This window comes from Necator americanus, chromosome I (assembly GCF_031761385.1).
Source record: "Necator americanus strain Aroian chromosome I, whole genome shotgun sequence".
NCBI classification, from domain to species: Eukaryota; Metazoa; Nematoda; class Chromadorea; order Rhabditida; family Ancylostomatidae; genus Necator; species Necator americanus.
The window spans coordinates 1176846-1197725 of NC_087371.1; the positions used below are offsets into that span (position 1 = coordinate 1176846).

A 20880-nucleotide genomic window follows, 5' to 3' on the forward strand; every position below is an offset into this window, starting at 1 on the left:
AGTTTAGGTACCAAGCATAGGGAAAATTTCACATAATCAAAATTAATGAACTGTGGTATGGTTTACTTAGCATTACTCTGAATCGGAGATGTAGTGGGTCACTACGATTGGGTTCCAACGGCTGCGCTCAAACCGACGCGGTCGAGCTGGCGTAGGCGAGCGACTTGGACTGCAGCATTGAGTGGAAATGAGAAGGGTCCCACCTCAATTGCAGCAGCTGTCTCCACCGTGTCGCTTTGATTGCAGTCAGTTACGCAGTTGCACAGAACATCAGGTTATTTGACCCGACTATATCCCATTTGAATCAGTATCAGTCAGCATCGGTTGACAGTAGCGAGGATTGACAGTCATCCCGCGGATACGGTTGTAGTATTCGAACATCCGTATATAAATTGGCCACCAGTAACCTCTGATATCGATTGAAATTGATAACTGGTAGAGAGACACGGACACGGCTGAAGTTTGTTTCGTTCCAAAAGGACTAGAATCAACCATGTAAGCCACAGTTCCGTATTCAGATCCTTGGATTTATCTTCTACAAAAAGCAGTATTAATGAGTTCGTATAGTTCGTAACTTCCAAGAGTTGCGAACTTCCAAGATCTTATAGTAACTCTGTCCGCATGAGAACTGGAAAGTAGACTCGTGTGACGTGATCTGAATCATATCCTTGTACAGTTCCTTGAATAAGAACTTTTCTTGGTATGGGTGTGCTTTTAACATTTCTTAAAGACATCATTCCACGAATCTGGGATGGTAGGGGTTTCATCAGGGTAGTGCCTATACGTGGTCATAGATTGTGGGGAAGAGGGTGATTCCGTTCATCTCTCCCCTGTATCAGTGGAAACGTGCAATGGTATTCCATCTGTCATGAGTTGCTGATTCAGGAAACGATTGATTTCATTTGCGTTTGCAAAATAAGCTGCTGCTTCATTGAGATTTTTCAAAAAATTGACGTTGGTTTTTGGTCTTACGAGAAGTTGCTATGGGTCTGGACTGGCTGAGGCAAGAAAATAGATTTGATGTTCTGTCCATAGCTAGATTTATTAAAATCTATGAAATGTACTGTCAAAGTTACTTGCGTCGTTTTACTGAGAAACTTCCGATGATCTCCTGCAGATCGATTGAACATGTGAGAACAGTGCACCTTCCACGACACATCACTAGAGATACTCCTCATTGATTAGATTATAAAATGGAGAAGGTGCTAGTCAATCATTTTCCGGCGACCAAAAACACTGGACGTGATCCTGAATGGTTCTTCTCAGTTGTCGTGCCACAGCCACACGAAGGTGGTTTTTTCGAACGGCGGCTGTCTGGGCCTTCACGGGCTCGATGTTTTCACTTTATGGATTCATTTCTCTAGAAATCTACACTTATATTACGCTAAACAGGTAATTCTGGTCAGATCTTACAGTATCGATTGAATGCTACCGTATTTCTTCAACTAGTCCAGTAATGCGCTATATTCGCAGAATATCAGTTGATCATATTAAGCTAAGCGAATATTGCTACTAGTAGCTCTGTAACAAGTATAAATTTAGCACTTTTAACTCTCCCAAATATTCCAGAGCCAACTTCATCACGTTACTCGATGAGCACCTACCGATCTTTAACCGAAAAGCGTTGGGAGTTACCGTAATGGGTTGTGTGGTATTATTTATTCAAACGATGAGTATAAACGTTATGAGAGGGCAGGAAGTGGTGCGACTACGAGCGACATTAAAGACGTCTACTGTAAGATACACTTTACATTAACTTAACTATCGAAAAATTGATTTGGATCGATTTTAAATTTTCATCAAAACCTCCTGAAATTAGGATTCTTACCGATTCTTCCCCTTATTTTGAGCGACAGATCTAGAGTTGATCGTTATCATCCAACAATCTCCTAAATTTCAAATCCGAGGTTCACTGTACGTCAAAAACTTCGATTTTAGCTTGGCTTACAGTAACGCAATGGTCAAAACACTTTTTCGAAACATACAACTTCTATTTTTCCGATTTTCTGGGCTTATAAGGATCCAAGTTCTGCTTTTTCGGTCTTGTGGGTGGATAATACACCAAATCTCACTCAACGCTCTTAGCTTGACTGGCGTGAAACACCGGTGACTCACTACTCACAAATGGCTCGATTTTTGCTAAAATTTAGAAGCATTCGTGCATGACTATAGTTATAGGTCTAAAAATATAGTGAACACATTATTGTGCTATGACAAAGTTATAATTCGCATCATTTTCATAAGTTTTTCAAGTTTTTAATAAATTCATATCTGTAGTTGCACAAAACTTTGTCTTCAGGTGGTAATTCTCAGGATCTCAGCATACTTTAGGAAAAAATTCTCACAATGTCATTAGCTGTTGTTATTCTGCTATTTGCCGGCGTGCTATGTATTGTATACTCTAACGGCTTGAAACCTGCAATAGCTATAGGTTTATTGAAGGTTTGAGCTTTTTTCCAACATTTTTTTGAATTCCTGAATTATCGGCTTTTTAGACCGTAGCTGACTATGATGAAAAGCAGGAAGCTCGAGCTTTTGTTGATAAAATCCAGGTAGTTTTTATCGAGGATGATCATCGAGTATCCAACAATTACAAAGTTGTTGTAGAGGGGCCAAATAGAAGTATTGATTGATTTCGAGTTTGTTCATTTTAAGCTGGATTTTTCTATGTAGCGCTCGTTCGATTTGTACATGCTGAACTGGTATCTCGGTAATATACTTTCCTATGATAAACACAACCTATGAAAGCCGGAAGTCTTTTGAAATTGTGAATTTTCGAAAAGCGATGCGAAAAAAAAATTGGATTTTTTCTCAACTCAACGATATTTCCTGTGTATTTCATCTCCGTAGAAAATATTCACGCAGATGTCTGCAACTACAGAAAAATTACTGATTTTAGATGTTTAGTCGGGTCAAAACGACGTGAAGCACAGTGCAATTGCGTAAGCAGCTGCGCTCGAAGCGTAGCGGTTAGGATCGAAATGGGACCTTCGCTGACACCGTCCGTCAGTACAGTTCGCGATGGTCCCACCTCGATTCCAACCGCTATCTCCACTGCACCGTAGTCCACGTCATTTTGGCCATACTATAAGTCTAGTTTACTAGGTTTCTTATAATTGCTGTGGTATTAACAGCCCCGAAGACTACGAAGATCTATCAAGCGTGGATCTATACGGGATGAAAAAGTTAGCCTTCTTAACCTCCATTCCTCAACAATCGATGATCGATCAGCATATCGATTCATTTCAGTCAGTTGCCACGGGAAAAAACCTTGCGTGACTGTCCGCATGAAGATACAGCATGTCTGTATCCGCTTTCATGTTGCTTTTCTGTGGAGTGCACGGAATATCGATTGGCTGAATTGAACATCGAAGGGGATCGATTTCACGATAGATGGTATAAAAGAAAAGGTTGGTCATCACACGACAACTCACACAAAATTTGACGAGTTTCCAAATGGTTCATACGGATTTCTGGAGTACTTTTGTCACTTGTCAAAGAATTGTGAATGGGAACACTTTTGAGAGTAGGTAGAGGAATTATGGACCATATCCATTTCTCGGTTAGAGGAGGGAGGAGAGGGGAGGGGAGGGTAGAATAAATAATGAATAATCCAAACGTAATTCTATAGGATTCACAACCACGAGGTTTTTTTAATGATAGAATGAATTTACTGTATGATATCATTGGAAATTGCTATTCAGGATGTGTCTCCGCTCTTTTTTCTGCGTATTCTGGATTATTGGAGCCGAAACTCCCCATATTTGTCGTATTTCTAGCTCTTGGTTTGGAGATAATTGGTCTGATTTTCGCACAGGTAGTTTCTTTTACGTGCTTAATAGAAAATATTAATAATCTATGGCCTCATAGTTGACCCTCACTGGCTATTTGACATTAGCTGAAAGCGGTCTGAGTGATGCCGATGAGTCAATAGCATGGTTATTGCCGTTCTCCTATCCTGGCCCGGAAGATCTCGTTCAGGTGACCTTCACTGATCTTCGTGACACACAAACATGGTAACATAAAGAAAACGAAGTTTTTGTCAATATTGGTGAAATTTTCTGGATTTTACGTTGGAAAAAAGTGGATAGTAGACTGCGTGCAACTCCGTGCGCCAGTTTTGGGAAGTGCATCGTTATTCCTATGCAATAGGATTTTTTCAGCATCTTAGTGACTGGGCCGCTCAAATATACATTGATAAAGATGAAGTAGAGCAGAAGGAAGCAGGAGTCGATCAGAAAGAATCTGACAAAGTCCCCGGTTCAAAGCCAAGAACTCCGGTCCAGAGAGCCGCAGGAAGCGGAGGCGAATCGCGAAAAAAGAAGCAACTACGAAAAAAATGAGGTAAAAAAGATCTTAGATTAGATTTTACCCTTGCTTAGCACTTCAACCATGTTCATGAATACCTTTTTTGAGTGATAAGCCTACTACAGGTCTTGAATCCTGGGTTTTGGTTGTTCTCATCCCAAGCGCAATAAAATTAATAATAGAACACCCTACCGAGGTTTCGATTACATGAAAATCCAAACGAAAAAGAAAATTGAGCAGTCTCTGCGTCTCTAAACATTCCTTAGGTTCTTCCCCCACTGCCCGTCCTTCTTTTCACGAATGTAGATAAAATTTATGTTTTTCTGGACGTTTGACAGCTACCTATCAACATGGCTATCCATTTGCTTCAAAAAAATCGATAAATGGTGCAATGCCAAGTAATCAATCAAAAAAATCAATCATGTTCTGCATTTAAGGTCACCTACACTTGCTGATATGGCATGAAATGAAGAATGAATTCTTCTATGCTAGAAATTACTGCTATGAATTATACGCTTAAGTTGAAAAGTGGTTCTCTTTATTTTTTTTTATTTCTAGAGCATCTACAGAAGTAGAATATCAAAATAAAGAATGAACTCGTAAAGGAACATGGCAAATATAGTTTTAAGTACACCATAATGTTAAAATTGACATAAAACGATCAACCAATCTGCAGTAGTCAAAAATCATGTGGGACTGTTTCCTCGGCTCTTCATACTATACAGCAGTATAAAAAAAGTCCTACTGTAAATCTCTACTACCGTACACCTTAGTGTTCCGCAGCTTCTTCTTCCTTCTTGAACTTCTCGTATTCCTTCTCATCCAGCAGCTCTGTCAACTCTTTAGGATTGCTCAGGCGGAGTTTGTATAACCATCCTGGAAAAAAGCAGTTACCATTGAAATATTACTTGATACGTTGACCTAATGACCAACTTACCTTCTTCAAATGGACTTTTGTTTATCCTTCCTGACTCTTTTTCCAGCACAGCATTCTTTTCAGTTACTTTCCCGGAAACAGGTGCGTAAATGTCCGAAGCAGCCTAGAGTAGTTCTTTGATTAAGCGGTGAAAAATTCGCATTCGCAGAGGAAAAAACGAAAGTTCCTGCGACTACCTTCACACTTTCCACAGCTCCAGTTGTGTCACCTTGCTTTAGTTCCGTCCCTACTTCGGGAAGTTCGACAAATACAATATCTCCAAGTTGTTCCTGAAAATTATCAAGTTACTATTGTGATAGTTACTGTTGCTATTGTGATACCAGCAATTTTTTACTATTGTAAAATAGCGCTCCATCATTTTGGACTGGACTATCAATGTATTAGGGTGAAGTAGAGTAACTAGTTCGAAAATTCTCAACTGCAAAGGGGAATTTTCCGCTAAGTCTATTTAAGCCTCTAAATAAACTGTAGTTAGTGTCTTCAAGTGAAATTAGATTTGTAGTTTCGAAATGGCCAGATTTCGTTCACCTATTCTTCCATACAGTCCTTGAATTCTTAAAAAAATAGCAGTAATCTTCAAAGGATTATGACAAGACGATTCTCGTCCGTATCTCTACGTCTATAATTGATTTATTGCATGCTGAACAGTTCATTAGCACCCGTGCGTGATACGGCGCAAGTGTGGCGGCGCACTCGCAGGAAGAGACAGTGTCGGCGGTGATGAGTGTGGTTGGTCCGTGTTTCCGACAAGAGAGTGATGTTAGTACAACCATCTGAGCCGAACCAGATCGATTATGATCAGTAGATCGTAGAATCCAAGGTAAACAATGCCGTAGTGATGCAAATCCTAGCGAAGATTATTTATTTTGGCAAGAGATTGTTCTTTCTTTCGGCCACATTCAACAACCGCCCTACCGCTCACGATTCCAAGAGATTGTTCAGGACAACGCATACTGAAAGACAGTCCTTTCCGCCATACTACTTCTTTTTCATGCCCGGATGACCAGGCGGGTAGCCTTCCAGTACTACGATAGCTGTCACTTCTTTGGAAGTAGCGTTGGATACAAGTAATTGCGCAAATTGATGAAATTACCATACTTCTGAGTGTAGAGTTAAGCTTAGACTTGCTTCCTGGACTTACTCGGTCGTTGATTTATAGAAATCTATAACCGCTGAGTATCATGATGGGAATATTAGCAAATTTGAAGTTTCTTCATTCATTCTTCTTCAATTTGAAGCGCGTAGTCCTTACATATTGGCATTTAATACTTCGAAACATATAAAGGTACCTAATAACACTAACGTGTAGAACTAGAACAGCAGTGCAATTGCATGCATTCTTCTTAATGTTAGCCGATATTAAGGTCACGTGCACTGATTAGAGACAATAGTCAATCGATAATCAGAAGCAAGATAAGAAGGCAACCGAGTAGAAGACGAATTGCTCTTCAGAAATATTCTAAATTGACAAGAAAATCCTCCCCTCCTGTTCACATGTAATTTGGGAACAATTAGCAAAAAACAACAAGAAGGGAAATAGGAAGGAATGACGCGCAATAGCCTTTTTTTCTGATATTCCAACTTTTGAAAAGAAAACTTACCGCCGCAAAGTCTGTAATGCCAACGGTGCCCATGTCTCCGTTAACTGAGACCCATTCGTGTTTCTTCGTGTATTTGCGTTCTAAAAAAGTTTTACTGAAGCGAAATATACTTAGAAAACAACTTTGTGGATTCAAAACTATGGAAAACTAAACGTTAGGGAATCAATATGGTTACATTTGTAGTTGTAGTTCATATAAGTTTATACTATACTTCATATGTTTTATACTTCATATAAGTTTTGTCCAAGGTATAGATCCCTTCATTCAACCATGTAAACACAAAAAGTTCTTATGAGAGTCCAAAGAAATGAATAGTGGGTAAATAGAAAGACCAAGGCAGAAAATAATCGAATGCAAGACTTTAGAGAGTCACATCTAACTCTACTTCACATCAAATAAACCTAAAAACACGAACCATCCGAATCAGAAGCATGCAAAAAGCATAGCTATTCCAAAAAAAGTACATAGAAAGGTGACAACTATATCGTAAACATTTACAAACCTGCAAATAACTTCGCAGAGGCGGACAATGCCCTCGTTTGAAGCACAGCTCGCTCTACACACGACGCAAGGCGCATTGCAGCGCATGCACTCCGCATGAGCATCGCCATTCTGAAAAGAAAGGATCAGATTTGATTCAAAACACAGCAGGAAAAATGTAATCATAGCAGAAATGGATGAGGATGAAAGCGATGTAGTTTACGAATAGCTTATTTGTGAATAATAAGAAACTCCAAAAAAGTAAGTGGTTCTCCCGAAGTGTTTTTGAATAGTACTGTTAGCTCCTTCAAGGTCATTAATAATCGCTGAAAAACCAGAAACTTTATCCAACGTGCTGAAGCAGTTCAGATCATCTGTATTAAATGACGGAGAATTTTCAGTTAGAATTCTCTTTCAAAGGAAAAAAATAAGTGAAGGAAAACCTCGCAGTAATGAATCTTCGACAAAATTTTCATTCAAATTTTGTGTAAAATCTTATATAAGTACAATTAATAATTGACACTACTGTGATTTCACTTCCTCAAATGATTCGACTGCCGTTACGGAGAACTCTCAGAGTTTTTTTTTCAAAGAATATGTTGAACATAAAATAGTTACGGTTATACGTTTAGCTAAATAAATGAGATGTTTTTGTTTGTTTAGTGAAAGATGTGCGAATATCGATTTTTCTGACAGCTGCAACATTTTTTTCCGTAGTTAATACAATGAACGAAACCCCGTCCTCTGTTTCTATTAGGTGCATCGCAGTATCATCGCAATGCACCTAATAGAAACAAAGCAGCAGAAATCGTTATCAATCCACGTTCGACGACTGTTTGTACTTTAGAAGGAAGTTTGCGAAGCTAAAGTTCCGTAAGGAAAAAAAGTCTGGAGAATACTATGTTCAAGAAGTACCCTGCTGCTGTTTCGGGAGTATCAGTACGAAATAAAGAGGTTCAAATGCAAAAAAAAAAAAAAAACTTGAAAAACACCAAGGAAAGTGTTCACATGCAAGTCCAAAACTCAAGATTTCTGGTGTATTTGCACAATATGGCTAATATGGGCGGTTCTCATTACCATTACATTACCTAGCCAATGGCCCTTCCATTGAGACCATTTTCACAAAGAGGTTCCTTCTACTCAGTTGAAAAAGCAACCATTTTAGTCAATTAGAATATTGTGAACTTAATTTTACTTAAAAGGTACCTATAACATCTGGCTACTACATTTAGATACGTATCCACTAAAGTTCTGCAGCTGCTGATGTTGCAGTCGGGGAAACGGTGCACAGGAAGTTCAACATAACTGGATGGACTATGTTTGCACATTAAAATGCGTACAACATCATTTTAGACCAATTGCGGGAATAAATAATAAGAAAAGACGACACAGCTATGAAAACTGAAGTGTAACATCGTCGCGTTCGTGATTATCACTGATAACGTAACTGATAGGTGCACCACAAAAGCGGGAGTTTGGCCTTTCAGAGTGCATTAACGATTTGATCGGTAAACGGAAAGAGAAGAGCAAGTTTACGTGCACTCACACCCTCTCAGCAACAAATAATACGCATAGTCTAAATAGCTAATATAACAATTAACATTTTTAAGAGAAATTGAACCCAATGCAAGGACCGCAGAGTTGTAGAAATATGTTGCAGAACCAAAGGAATTCAACTGGAGCAGTATTGAGAAGTGATAAACCGGAAATAAAAGTAAAAGGTGAAACACTAAAACCACGAATCGTGCCCATAACAATTAAAACAAGTTTCTTGTAACGTTACTTGAAGTAGAAGCTAAATATTAACTAATCACACAAGTTCAAGTAAAAGGAGACTGACCTCATTTCTTCCCATTCTCAAATGAAAAGTTGTAAAAATTTCAAATAACTTTCTGTGAAATCACGTGTGACGAAATCGCGGACGCGATATTGCGTATTTACTTCAAGCTCAATAATTTCGCACCGTGGTGCGACATGTTCACAATTTTAATAGAGGTAGAGGTATCTGTTGCACATTTAACATTTTTTTTTTAAGAAAAAAAGGAAGTTGGTTGTTTATTGTGTGGTGTCGGTGATGTCGAAGCGTCGTCATAACACTTCTGGCGAGGACAGGATCCCAATAGTAGAAAAACTATACAGGTTCGTTTTTCAACCAATCCTATCTACGTAGGTTAGCTAAGGTTGCTTGTAGCCTCAAATGCGTTTTAGATTTTTTCGCAATAGGTTTTGCTTCAGTACCATAGCTATTGATGTCTAAGTCATTTTTGGAATATTAAGGGAGAACCAACCTTCATTTGAATGTGCTGGTGGCTTTATGGACGATGACGACCAATACCAAGAGAGGAGAGACGAGTTGTCGGAGTCAAAACAAAGAAGTGAGTGAAGATTGCTTCTTATTCCGTTAGTGTGTAGGTACGAAGGGTCTCTACCTTCAAAACTGTACTAGTTGCAGACCCTTTTTGCTCTGTTATCTAGAGATGTTTTTTATGCGATGGTTTGGTTTTCGTTGCAACTTCTTTTCCTTCTTTTTTCGCCTAGAAACACTGCGAAGGTTTCGTGCTTTCGTTTTATGGAACATTTACAATACTTTTAACATTTTTTCCTCGGGAATAACGTGTGTGGGCGTCTTTACTATTTTCATATTTATGTCCATATTTTATTAGACCCATGTTTCTTTGTATTTTTTTTTGTGAATTTCTCTAAAGATGTCCCTGTATTTGAAGTCGGTCAGTTTTAGGAGCCGATGCGAAGTTAGCTAGCCAGGATATTCCCGACAACTGTATCAAATGTAATAAGCCGATGTTCGATTCGTGGCTTTGGGAACGCTATAACCATCCAGTCTGTGATGGTTGTAGGTACTGGCTTTAGTTATTATTTTCGTACATATAAATTAGCTTTCGAGGATCATATATTTTGCCATTGGCTTAAACCTCTGTGCTGTCTTCATTATTGATAACATAATGAACACATAATTCATTATATTTCTTGTAGAATTTTTGGTAATATTGATAATGTATGGTCTGTCTATATTTCAAGTTTCTCATGCCATTTAAAACAAGCTCTTTCTATTGTTGTTTTTTCCTCTCAAGATTTCCATTACTTCTGTTTTAACTGTTATCACGTTGTAGCTGGTTTTGATGACCCTCTTTCAGAGATGACCTCAACGAGCACAAGTTGATTCCTCGAACGGAGGCCAAATCAACATATTTACTGAAGGACGCCGACCTCGATCTTCGGAAACCACCTCTAAGATTTTGGGCCAAGAAGAATCCGCACAACCCTCGCTATGGAGACATGAAATTGTACTTAAAGTGTCAGGTGAGTGGCTACTCTCATTTTTTTTCTCTGCTTTAATACGTTAGCTCCCATGTCTTATAGTTGTTTCTTCACATTTATTCAATCACACATCCTAAAAGGATAAAGTCACTGGCGTATCAATCCACTTGGGATGCGCCAATGCGTTTTACTGGAATTCGTGATCGTTGAGGTTTTGGAACGCGTGCTAGCCTATACAATAACTACAATCACACATCCTATATGTTTTGAAATATTTCTATACTCATCAATAAAATAACCTTCAGGTTGTCGATCGAATGCTTGAAATATATGGAAGTTGGGAAGAGTTTGAGGCGGAGAAAAGGCTGAGGGCCAATCAAAAAGAAGCTCGAGCTGAGAAGAACTTCGAGAAGAAAGTGAAAGAGATGAGGCAACATGTGAGTGTTTTTTCTTGAATTAACTTAGTGACTTTAATGGTGTAGTTCTCAAAATAGTTCTGTCATTGATATATTGACATTTTCATTACTCTTTTAACACTTATACTACTTTACTTTTAGCCGTTTTATTTTCTTGGATGTTTGTCTAAAGATTTTTGCTGCTAAATGTTGCGTGCTGTGGAATTAGTTTGTTTTTATGTTAGTGCAGTTCTTAATTTCAGATCCGTGGCTTGTCTGGAGTGAAAATCCAGCCTGACAAAGCACATGAACACACGTACGCAGAGGAAGAGTATGACGAAGCTAAAGACGAGTACTTGAAGAAGTGCACACAATGCGATTACGTACTTAGATATGAAAAAATGTGAAGGCATTCTAACATTTCAAAAAGGTAAATAGCTCTTCCTTCTCCTGTTCTTTGAATTGCGCGAGGATTTTAGAGTAAAATAAGTGTCAAGAAGGTTAGGATTACACCAACATGATTAATTTAACCATATGTTTTGTGTTAATGATTTTGTTTGATCTCGTGTAGATTGATTTACCTTTCTAGGTTATTTACGGTAGACATAGTACGAGTATTTATTCTTTTCTTGCGAATTTGCTTTAGTCGTTCCGTCGTGCTATCCTACTCCTCATCTCATTTAGCGAATAGTTGTTTACGCCTCGCAAATCTTTTGTTGTTAAGTTAAATATTGAATTATGGTTTTTATTACCACGTACTGCCTTTTTCATTTCGGATATTATTTTTCCTTTTACTTTGCATCTGTTTTACAACTTAAGCAACATTTCATAGCTTACCTCGTTTCGTCTGAAGCCGGTGATTATTTTCTTTGACGGAGAAAGTATATAAAGTTTGATTGATTTTTACACATTTTTTTCTTGACAAATATATTCAACGGTACTTTGGACGTACAGTAGAGTAAAAGCGGCATAATGCATGGTGGAGAAGTTCGTTCGCTCGAAGCGGTGCCGTAAGCATAGTGATTAGGATCAAGTGAGAACCGTTGCTAGCAACACCCCTTGCTGCAGTTCGCGATGCTCCCACCTCGATTACGTCAGTTACCTCCACTGCGCCGCTGTGAGGGCAGCTGCACCGTGCTTCCTGTCACTTTGACACGATTATAACTATTGTAGAAGCATGCATATGTAGTCACCATGTTATCGTCCCCTCCGATGAATTCTAATTACCACATTTTTTAGAACTATTGTATCATTATTGCTTGGTACGAAAGTGACCCATGTAAATGCTCAGTGAATTCGTGGAAGAATATCTTGCTGAGGTGGAATTTCCGTGAATTTATTTAGGTTCAGAAATGTTTAGTCGGCGTCGATAGTGCTGACGGGCGCGTTACGTCCTCGATGGCCACTTTGCTGTAGATGCGGTGATCGTTGTTCATTGAGTACGTGACATCGTCGAAACCGCAGCCACCGAGGACGTAACGCACCCGAGGACATGACACGTTAGATTCTGATAGGAAATATTTGGTGTATGAGAAAAACGATACCCTTGTCAGCGCTTGCGCTTTTTCAGACCAGAATAGCTCGTTCCTTCTTATCCGTGGCGGTTATTGTGACATTTCCCAACGCTCCAGAGAAAGAGAGGTTGGTTCTGTACTGTTTGTAATAACGGAACGTAACAGATTTTCTACACAACTTGAAGATTTGATCAGATTTCTTTGCGCCAGAACCACTTTGTGAGGGATAACACTCTGATGAAGTCAATCAATACATATCATAAAAAGTCGGTACTCTGTGAATCCCAAATGCTCCACATTAAGAGCTAAGAAACTAAAAAGCTAAAAAGAAAAAAAAAAGAAAAATAAAAGCTAAGAAATAGAAATTTGCTGTGTAGCCTATAATTAAGTGCGCACAAAACCCTAAATGACTATTTCATCGAAATGTTCTTCTTATTGCAGTACAGTGACGTGTTCTTTGAAAACAACCTTTATAATTCCTATTTACTTCCTTCTCCTTTTTTGTTTACTTTCTGCCAACACATAGAAATGTGATATTCTATATCCGTCGACATGCCCAGTGCCTTGGTAGGAAGAAATCAACGATTGGATTACTATAGGATGCACATCTTGTACGTGCATACCATTCCTGACCATAGAACGCGATGAACATTCCAGTACCTGAACGATCACTACAAATCGACTGGAATGTCAAATATTCAAAAAATCAATATGGAGCGAAAACTTATAAACGTTATAGTAAAGGAGGGTAGAGGTTGGCGACTAAGCATTGTAGACTGTGCAGGAGTGCATGTAGTGAAAAGTAGGACTAACCTATTAGTAAATTGAACCATAGAACAGTATTCCAGACTGATTTATTCTTGATCAACTTTGATACAGAGAAGAAAATTCCTGGAAATCAAAAATGAAAGCGGCAGCATTTCGTACGAAATCATTTAAAAAAAACATAATTATGGGTTGTTATTTACGGCGCAGTTACGATTGTTGGGAATTTTTTTCTGTCGCAGATCCAGGCTAAAACATGGACCAATCACAAGCGAGCATTATCCACAACACCTGGTCAGATAGTTATTTTGTAGCAAGATTAGCGTAATTTGCTTCATAGTTCACTTCATGGTAAAGAAATTTAGATGTTTATTAAATAATGTGGAGATTTTGGGACAGGAAATCCGTAATGACGTCATCGCTCACCTCCGAATACAAAATACAACATGAACATTACTGGGTACAAGATCCGAAATGCGATCCCAAACCAGTATTCATGGAAAACTGCAGAAAGGAAAAAAACTCCTAACTGGGCAATTTGTAAACCTTTTCGTCCGCCGATTAACTGGAAATGTCGGTTATATTTAATGATGTAAACTTTAAAAGACCTCCAAATAGGTCAAACCTTTGACAGATCCCTGTATACGTAGGCGTACAGCCAGTCATGTACGACTAAATTCCAGTTGCGGTAGTATTCAGCCATATTGTCAGCGTTCCACCAGTTCTCAAGTGTTGATGATTTTTTCGCTTTTTTTCGTGGATCATAGATGTTTTGATTTTCACGAGAGGAATCTCCTAGATTCTTCATACTCGCCTCTCAAAAATGCTAGAAACTTACTAAGTAGAACTGCCTATCGGCGAAACGCATCATTTCAGCAAATCCATTAAGCCAGGAGTGAAGGAGGCCATAGAATAAAGAGATGAGGCAAAGCATTCCCGGTACGATGCCAGCGAAAAGCGAAATGACAATTGTGGTGATTGATTGGGAGGGGTACTGGAAAGAAAAGTACTGTATTTCATAGCACTATTAACATAAATAATAATCTATATTTCTGCCGTGACAAGTTTTCGCACTGAGTCTGATTCTATCCCTGCTTTTATCCTTAATTTAATTTAACTATTCTATTAATTCGACCAGATCAACTCTTTTTTATTTTTTGTTCTATTTATTTGCTATTCTTGTTAGAAGTTACATGTTTATCTGCTTAAACACAACAATCAATACCAGACGTTTTTTTTTTAACTGGAGGAGCACGACGCGTCTACCGTAGCGCGCAGTTTTTCTGTGCTTGACACCCCCTCTCTGCCAAGTCGTAATCGAGGACGCGTTGTGGTCACCCGGGCAAACATATTTGAGGTCGGGTGCGTATTTAAACGGTTGCATTCACTATTACTTAAAGTGTAGTAGTTATAGCTATATATACATCCTAATGAAGCAAAATGTGATTAAATCTGACTCACGTCCAAAGCGTCCATCCACGGGAAAACATACTGTGTAAATACTAAATTCACATATTCTATAAGAATAAAACAATGCAGAAAGTGGATTCCAGCTTTCTTTACGCATCTGGTCTGAGTTCTGAAAAGAAGATCGCAATCAGTTCAAAATCTTCTAAGAATCTTTCGACAATATCATATTTACGCATTAAAAAAAATCCCTTCTCATAGCTAGAAGTACTAGCCAAACATGTTCCAATAATATTTTAATTTGAGAAAATGGCCATGAATCATTCACAAAGTAGTCAAAACTGAAACTCATGAATAATAATAACCTTGGATATTCGTCTCTGTAGATAAACGATGGACAGAACATGAAGTATACATATTGTTCCACAGTGGGCCATTGTGTCGTGGTTCCTGGCTAGAAATGAAATTTATAGTATTGACCTCTTTACGGTTTCTGTGCTACTTTTTCCTATCTGTAGAGTTCCAGCACAATAGTTGTAGTTGTCCTGATTTATGTTACTGTATATTTACTGTATATTATTTAAAAGAACTCCCATTGTGATGGCACAGTAGGATTACAGTAATAGCATCATAGATTTGTTATAAATGAAGACTTGTAACTTACCTCTACAATTTCTCCACTGGTTTTCTTCGCAATCCCCCTGGGAACATTCTCTCTAATAAATGAATGTAGTTTCATTGCAATTCGGGTCTGAAAAATCTATTTCTTCCGAAGCATTTTACCGCGTCATCAGGACTACCGCAACACAAGACTATTATTTCATTTTTACCACAGCACAAGACTATTTTTCGAATCAATCGTTAGATCGTTGGTGATTCTGTGCCAAAATATTTGAACAATCACGTCATGTGATACTGAGCAGCGAATAAATAACTTCAACGACTATCTTTTGGGGAAATGCTGCTATTGTGCTGACATTGTGCTGACATTGTGTTCGAAAAGATTGTTTTTCCTCATGCACTATAGGTCTATGGTATCTGTTTGGTTTCGTTAACACGTACTATAATCTGCGCTAAATGATCTAGGGTTACTTACCGTTTCGCAAGTAATTATAAAGGAACAAGCACAATTCAACTGCCATGTAAACAAAAATTTCAGGGGAAAATAGAAGAATCCAGTGAGGTAGAACACGTAGAGAGATAGTATAGGAAGCTGAAAAATAAAATTATAGTGTTGGTTTGTTAGGACCCCAACAGGAATCGCCAGAAAAAGGCTTGCGGGAACCGAAACAGCGTTTTCACGAAGAAAACAGCAACTTTCAAGAAGTGGGCCTTGATATAGAGTGGGAAAATACGAAATCTTGAAAATAACCTTACCTCAGATCTGAGGTTCACCACCTTCGCTGGAGCGTGAGCCCAAATTTTCAAACCAGCATAAGGTATGAATGTCGAGAGGAACATTAACGACCAGACGAACATCGTAGCCGGGAAGTATTGGAAATTCCAGCCAATCAACCAGAAATGATAGAATGGCCTGGAAGCGATTCTCGGATTTCGTGGATGAACAGCTTGAACAGAAAAAATAGAATGAAACTCACATCCCATGAGCAAAAATGTCATCTATGAGGGCTCTGAGAAAGAACAGAACGAATACGGCAGCAAGAAGATTATAGACGACACCAATTTCAGATTCATGGAAAAGGGTCCTGCAAAGAACAGAAAAGTCGCGATATAGTCCCTCGATTGCCCATCATTTTTATTTTCACTTTCTCAAAGGGATTTCTGCGGTTCTTCGGTTAATGCTTGTGTCCCACGAGGTACTCACGTTAGCAACGATTCCCTTATTCGAAACTCCTTCGTCTTAAATGTCATCTTCCGTGGATCCTTGGGCATTTTTGTGTTGTTGTTCATCTCCGTTCCCTCATTTTCCGCATTGCGATTCCGCAAGTTTGTCTCCATTCACTCTGCAATTATTGATTTTTTGAGTGAATGATTCGAACGATTTAGGACGTCACGTGCAGGAAAACGACATCCACATATGGTTAACTGCTGCTCATGGATCAAAAGGATCGAAGGAGAGTAAAAAGTGGAAGGATGAACGCAATTGAGATTCTTCCATTCAGCAAAATGTAAGCCAATAACTAAACCAACGGTATTTTTCGCACTTTTCATGTCATTGAAATGAATTTGATATCATTCAAAATACCTTAATATTTGAAAATTATTATCGATTAGCATTAGTGTGGAAAATGTAGTGAATCTCATTTGAAACATCTACGTTCTGTTGTTGAAGCCACTTGGTTTAGGTCTATTTTGAGCTGGAATCGAGAAAAAACAAAAAAAAAAACATTGAGATGAGTTAACTTTTGAAGAAAGCTACACGTTTCCCATTCGGGGTACCGACTGTTTGAGAGAAAAAATGCAGAAACAACAGGCCAAAATTGACCTGAATCCAGAATATTCTTTTAGAGAAAAACCTTGAAGAATATAATATCAACGTTAGGACCTTTCGGTTAAAAAGACATGACATGGGCGGAGCGCGACGTCACATGACTGTGGTATATTTTCGAGTGGCCGTCTAGGCTACCGTTCCTTCAGAACAACTTCTCATTCACTCTCATTAGTAATTTTAAAGCTTGGTCAAAAAATGGGCAACAAATAGTTGCTTGAGAAACACGCGGCGAGACCCCTGCTCATCTCTGAGGTCCCATTACAGCTAACAATGGTCCCAACACGATCCTAACCGCTTACACAATTTCTACCGCGAGACTTCTACACTGTTGCATAATGTGCTCTTTTTTTAAATATGAACTAAGTCCACATGGTAAACGGTGGATTAAAGACGTAACCAAAATCTGAAGTTAACTAACTACTTCTCTCCAAAACTTAAAGTTGGAAATTTTTAAAATTTTTCTTCTTAATTTTCTCAGCAAACACATTCAAATGCTTCGTGACGTAGGGAAATTTATTTCTAAAACATCTATCCCATAAGGAAAGCAACTGGGAAAAAAACCACAATTTTTTTCTTTTTTTCCGGTAGCGATTTGCCATCAAGAAGATCGAAAGTGATCGAAAGAAGTTCTCTGATGAATTTACATATGAATTGAAATAAAGTAGCGTTGTAGTGAATGAATAGCTCACAAATGTGATCAGGAATGTGTCCTTCCGGAACTGCGCAGATCACACCACATTGCACTTTTGCCGACGAAACAGCAGACGAACTGGATCGTGAAATCGTTTTATGATCGGGGAGAATTAGTGAAAGAAATAGGAACATTTTGCGATTTCTAGAAACTAAGAACGTGTCTACTGTGAAGTTTCGCTTCGTTTAGCTTTCTTCAAGGACACGCGAAGCAATTTTCTCTCGAAAAAGCGCATACATTCTGCCGTATTAATCGTAATATCAAGATTTTCGGCGACGAATAAATTTCAAAGGCAGGGCTTTTCTATTCTGATGTGATTCTGTCATTGTTGACTATCATTGTCAATAATTGAATCGTTTTCCACATAAAAATTACAAAAAGTCTCTCCTGCATGTATTCTAGCTCTTTTTTCGTTGTTTTCATTTTTTTCAGCAAAATCCTCGTCACAGCATAGTCTGTGACTCAGATCTTGTCCCGTTGACGAGTCGAGTTGGCGAGCGCCGCGACGCACGCGCGTGCGACGCGGTTCGCTATCTATTGGTGATAACTGTAGTATGACGGCTAACGGATGAAAAACTGCAACAAACTGCACTGGTGCGATTTCGTAGTCACGCGCTTCTTCCGCGACTGCGACCATTAAATTGCCTGAACTATGAATCAACAACATTTCTCAGTACTAGTTATAGATCTGCAGAAATTGACTTTTTTCGATTTCTTTTGGTTTAAAAAAAATGCTTTTGAATTTATGAACGGTTGATCGGCTACAGTATTCAGCTGTGGGACAGATGTTATTTAACTTGGAGATAGCAAAACTTTCAATTTAACAACTGCGAAAGCGACACTTCAAAATCTGCGCCTTCACGAAGTATGCAAATATTTATTTGAACAGTAACGGCGCAACAATAATATTTGTATATTTATTTTTTTCAAGTGCATCTGTAGTTGATGTCTAAACTGCGTAATATTTGAGAGAACCAAAAAAAAAAAACTAGAAAAATCTTTCGAGATCAAATACTTTTCCTCACCTCGTTTGAAACGTATTAGCCACAAAAGTACTCAAACATTGCCTGCAAAATGCTACAAAAATTTAGTCAAGTCTTAAAAACAGAGGTGAGCTGTGTCTATCCACTTATTCACTTTAAAGTGAGGTAGTCCATATATGCGATGCAGTAATTATTTGTTTATTTGTTATGATGATATTATATGACGTTGGTATTATTATACCATATTACATCATATAATTAATATTATTATTATTTGTAATATGCAGCAATAACATAAACATGGACGACATCAGTCGGATGCAATGCTGATGCAAGAAAACTCAAAGGTTTTCTCGAAACTGAGCAAACCTATCATTGGTCAACACGTGGGCGGAGCTAATTAGGCAGCAGTTGCAGGGTCGTTGGTTACTTCAAAACATTTCAAGAAATGAAACTAATTTGCGTCCCTGCGGCGCATGATTTGATCATATTCTTACTAGTCTAGTACATACAACGTTATTTACGGAAAAGTGGATTTGAATAAATATTCATCTGTGGGGAAGAAAAGAGGAAATGATTAGAGGCAACAGAGAAAAATTGATGTTAAGAGGAATATGTAGAGATGTTCTTTGGAAAAAAAAAACGGTATTGCAGGCTATGGCACAACAATTCGCCTGCTAATGGAATACCATGGTCGAGAGGGTGAGGGTGACCCTGGCGGTCAGCCTCATTCGCTACTACCATCACCACCACCACCTCCATCATGAACCATTGTAATTTAGGTCAGCACGCATTGGTTCCTCCGCAATCGTCGCGATTCGACATGAAAGCGAGTACGAGCGGCCGATATCGAGAGTTTAACGTAGATCTTTGGGTCACTCGCGGAGAGAATCCCATCACGAACGGATATGAATCACAGTGATGATTGCATGCTTGTTTAAATGACCAGCGAAAGAAGTTTCATGGAAGAAAATCCTTTATTTTTTTTCCAAAATTAGGAACAAAGTTTAAAAAAGCTGTTATTTAAACTTCTAAACACTTCTTAAATTGGGGAAACACTAAGATGCTCACCAAACTCGTGATGCTTTGCAGGTAGCTTCCAGAAAAATTCCCAGATGATCACAATTGATAAGATGACGAGTACGGATTCAATTCAGTATTGGAGACATTTGCATTTTGTGACATTTGCCCACAAATCCAGTCGCATGGATTTGGAAGATGTTTGGCTTATGTAACGAAGGACCTCAATTTTTCCAACTCTTCACACTCTTGGGAAAGCAATGTAAGCCCGTATAATGTAGATTTCTGGTGAATTTGTCCGATAAAACAACTCACTGTATCAGCCTAGAGTAATAAAATGAACTTTTATTAGTTTCGTTTCGTCTATCTTATAAGCGTAAGGAGTTGTCTCGTTGGGTCAACTGGTCCTGCCAGTGCTCTTGATGCCTTTGATTACCGAAGTCGTACGACGTGCTTCGTGTTCTCGCTGTGACTCTCGCTATAGATATAAAAATAAATACAAAAATCCATATTGCAAAGAGATGGAGAGATCCGAACTATGAAAATTCCCGCCAAAGCGATGGTTTTAGCAGCTCTTATCAACTGTTTTCAGCGCGTAGTTTCGCTGACGTCTGTTCATTCCCGTTATCGGAACTTAGGACGTAATCGGTTCCTTGTTAGAAGATTCGAACGAATACGTGAAATTCTCAGATTCTTTTGTTGGTGATTTAATTTTGTTCTCTAAGTTTTTCGTAGATTTTTTTACATCGCTAAATTTTTGCTTTGTTGCATGCATCTGCCGTAAAATTGCGTCGTTCAGCTGTACATTGTTTTCCTCTATTTTAGAAAAAAAAAACTTATTTTTGAAAGCATATTAGTTGTCTTGTCCGTTTTCTTTTTCAATTGAAGAAATTCTCTTCCATTCTTTCATTTAATTAACTGTAATGTACTCCTTTCCATTTACCCGGGGATGTTCTCATCATTCATACATTTTCTTTCAGATAGTGTTAATTCCAGAAGAATGAGTCTTGTATTTTATTGTTTTCTACTTTCTGGTTTTGTGGTATACTCG

The 20880-nt window shown here is 38.4% G+C and overlaps 4 protein-coding genes across 6 annotated transcripts; 2 read left to right on the forward strand and 2 right to left on the reverse strand.

Moving 5' to 3' along the window:
• Nucleotides 1-1252: 1252 nt before the first annotated feature.
• RB195_004145 (uncharacterized protein) lies at nt 1253-4773 on the forward strand (the record flags this gene model as incomplete). 2 transcript variants are annotated; one of them, XM_064179672.1, is made up of 11 exons in its annotated part: nt 1334-1392; nt 1570-1735; nt 2332-2442; nt 2496-2552; nt 3106-3185; nt 3250-3410; nt 3705-3817; nt 3871-3981; nt 4164-4260; nt 4287-4344; nt 4746-4773. In XM_064179672.1, 11 exons carry the CDS (start codon nt 1334-1336, stop codon nt 4771-4773), a joined length of 1041 nt encoding a protein of 346 aa, XP_064033142.1. The 2 variants fall into 2 exon arrangements, with proteins under 2 accessions (XP_064033141.1, XP_064033142.1); XM_064179671.1 differs by lacking the exon at nt 4746-4773 and adding an exon at nt 2908-3061 and having other exon boundaries at nt 1253-1392; nt 2496-2622; nt 3135-3185; nt 4164-4343.
• A 304-nt stretch (nt 4774-5077) lies between these two features.
• On the reverse strand, nt 5078-8654 carry RB195_004146 (uncharacterized protein; the record flags this gene model as incomplete). 2 transcript variants are annotated; one of them, XM_013436376.2, is made up of 6 exons in its annotated part: nt 5078-5184; nt 5246-5348; nt 5422-5514; nt 6847-6926; nt 7349-7458; nt 8533-8654. In XM_013436376.2, 6 exons carry the CDS (start codon nt 8652-8654, stop codon nt 5078-5080), a joined length of 615 nt encoding a protein of 204 aa, XP_013291830.2. The 2 variants fall into 2 exon arrangements, with proteins under 2 accessions (XP_013291830.2, XP_064033143.1); XM_064179691.1 differs by lacking the exon at nt 8533-8654 and adding an exon at nt 8415-8443.
• Nucleotides 8655-9400: 746 nt separating this feature from the next.
• Nucleotides 9401-11404, forward strand: RB195_004147 (uncharacterized protein; the record flags this gene model as incomplete). Its single annotated transcript, XM_013436375.2, has 6 exons — nt 9401-9465; nt 9604-9701; nt 10064-10181; nt 10479-10644; nt 10908-11039; nt 11261-11404. The coding sequence occupies 6 exons, from the start codon at nt 9401-9403 to the stop codon at nt 11402-11404; spliced, it is 723 nt and encodes a 240-aa protein (XP_013291829.1).
• Nucleotides 11405-13049: 1645 nt separating this feature from the next.
• Nucleotides 13050-16642, reverse strand: RB195_004148 (uncharacterized protein; the record flags this gene model as incomplete). The annotated part of the gene is made up of 12 exons (XM_013436374.2): nt 13050-13171; nt 13325-13402; nt 13703-13841; nt 13902-14000; nt 14115-14270; nt 14738-14855; nt 15049-15137; nt 15348-15434; nt 15780-15896; nt 16061-16217; nt 16282-16389; nt 16509-16642. The coding sequence occupies 12 exons, from the start codon at nt 16640-16642 to the stop codon at nt 13050-13052; spliced, it is 1404 nt and encodes a 467-aa protein (XP_013291828.2).
• Between the last annotated feature and the right edge of the window lie 4238 nt (nt 16643-20880).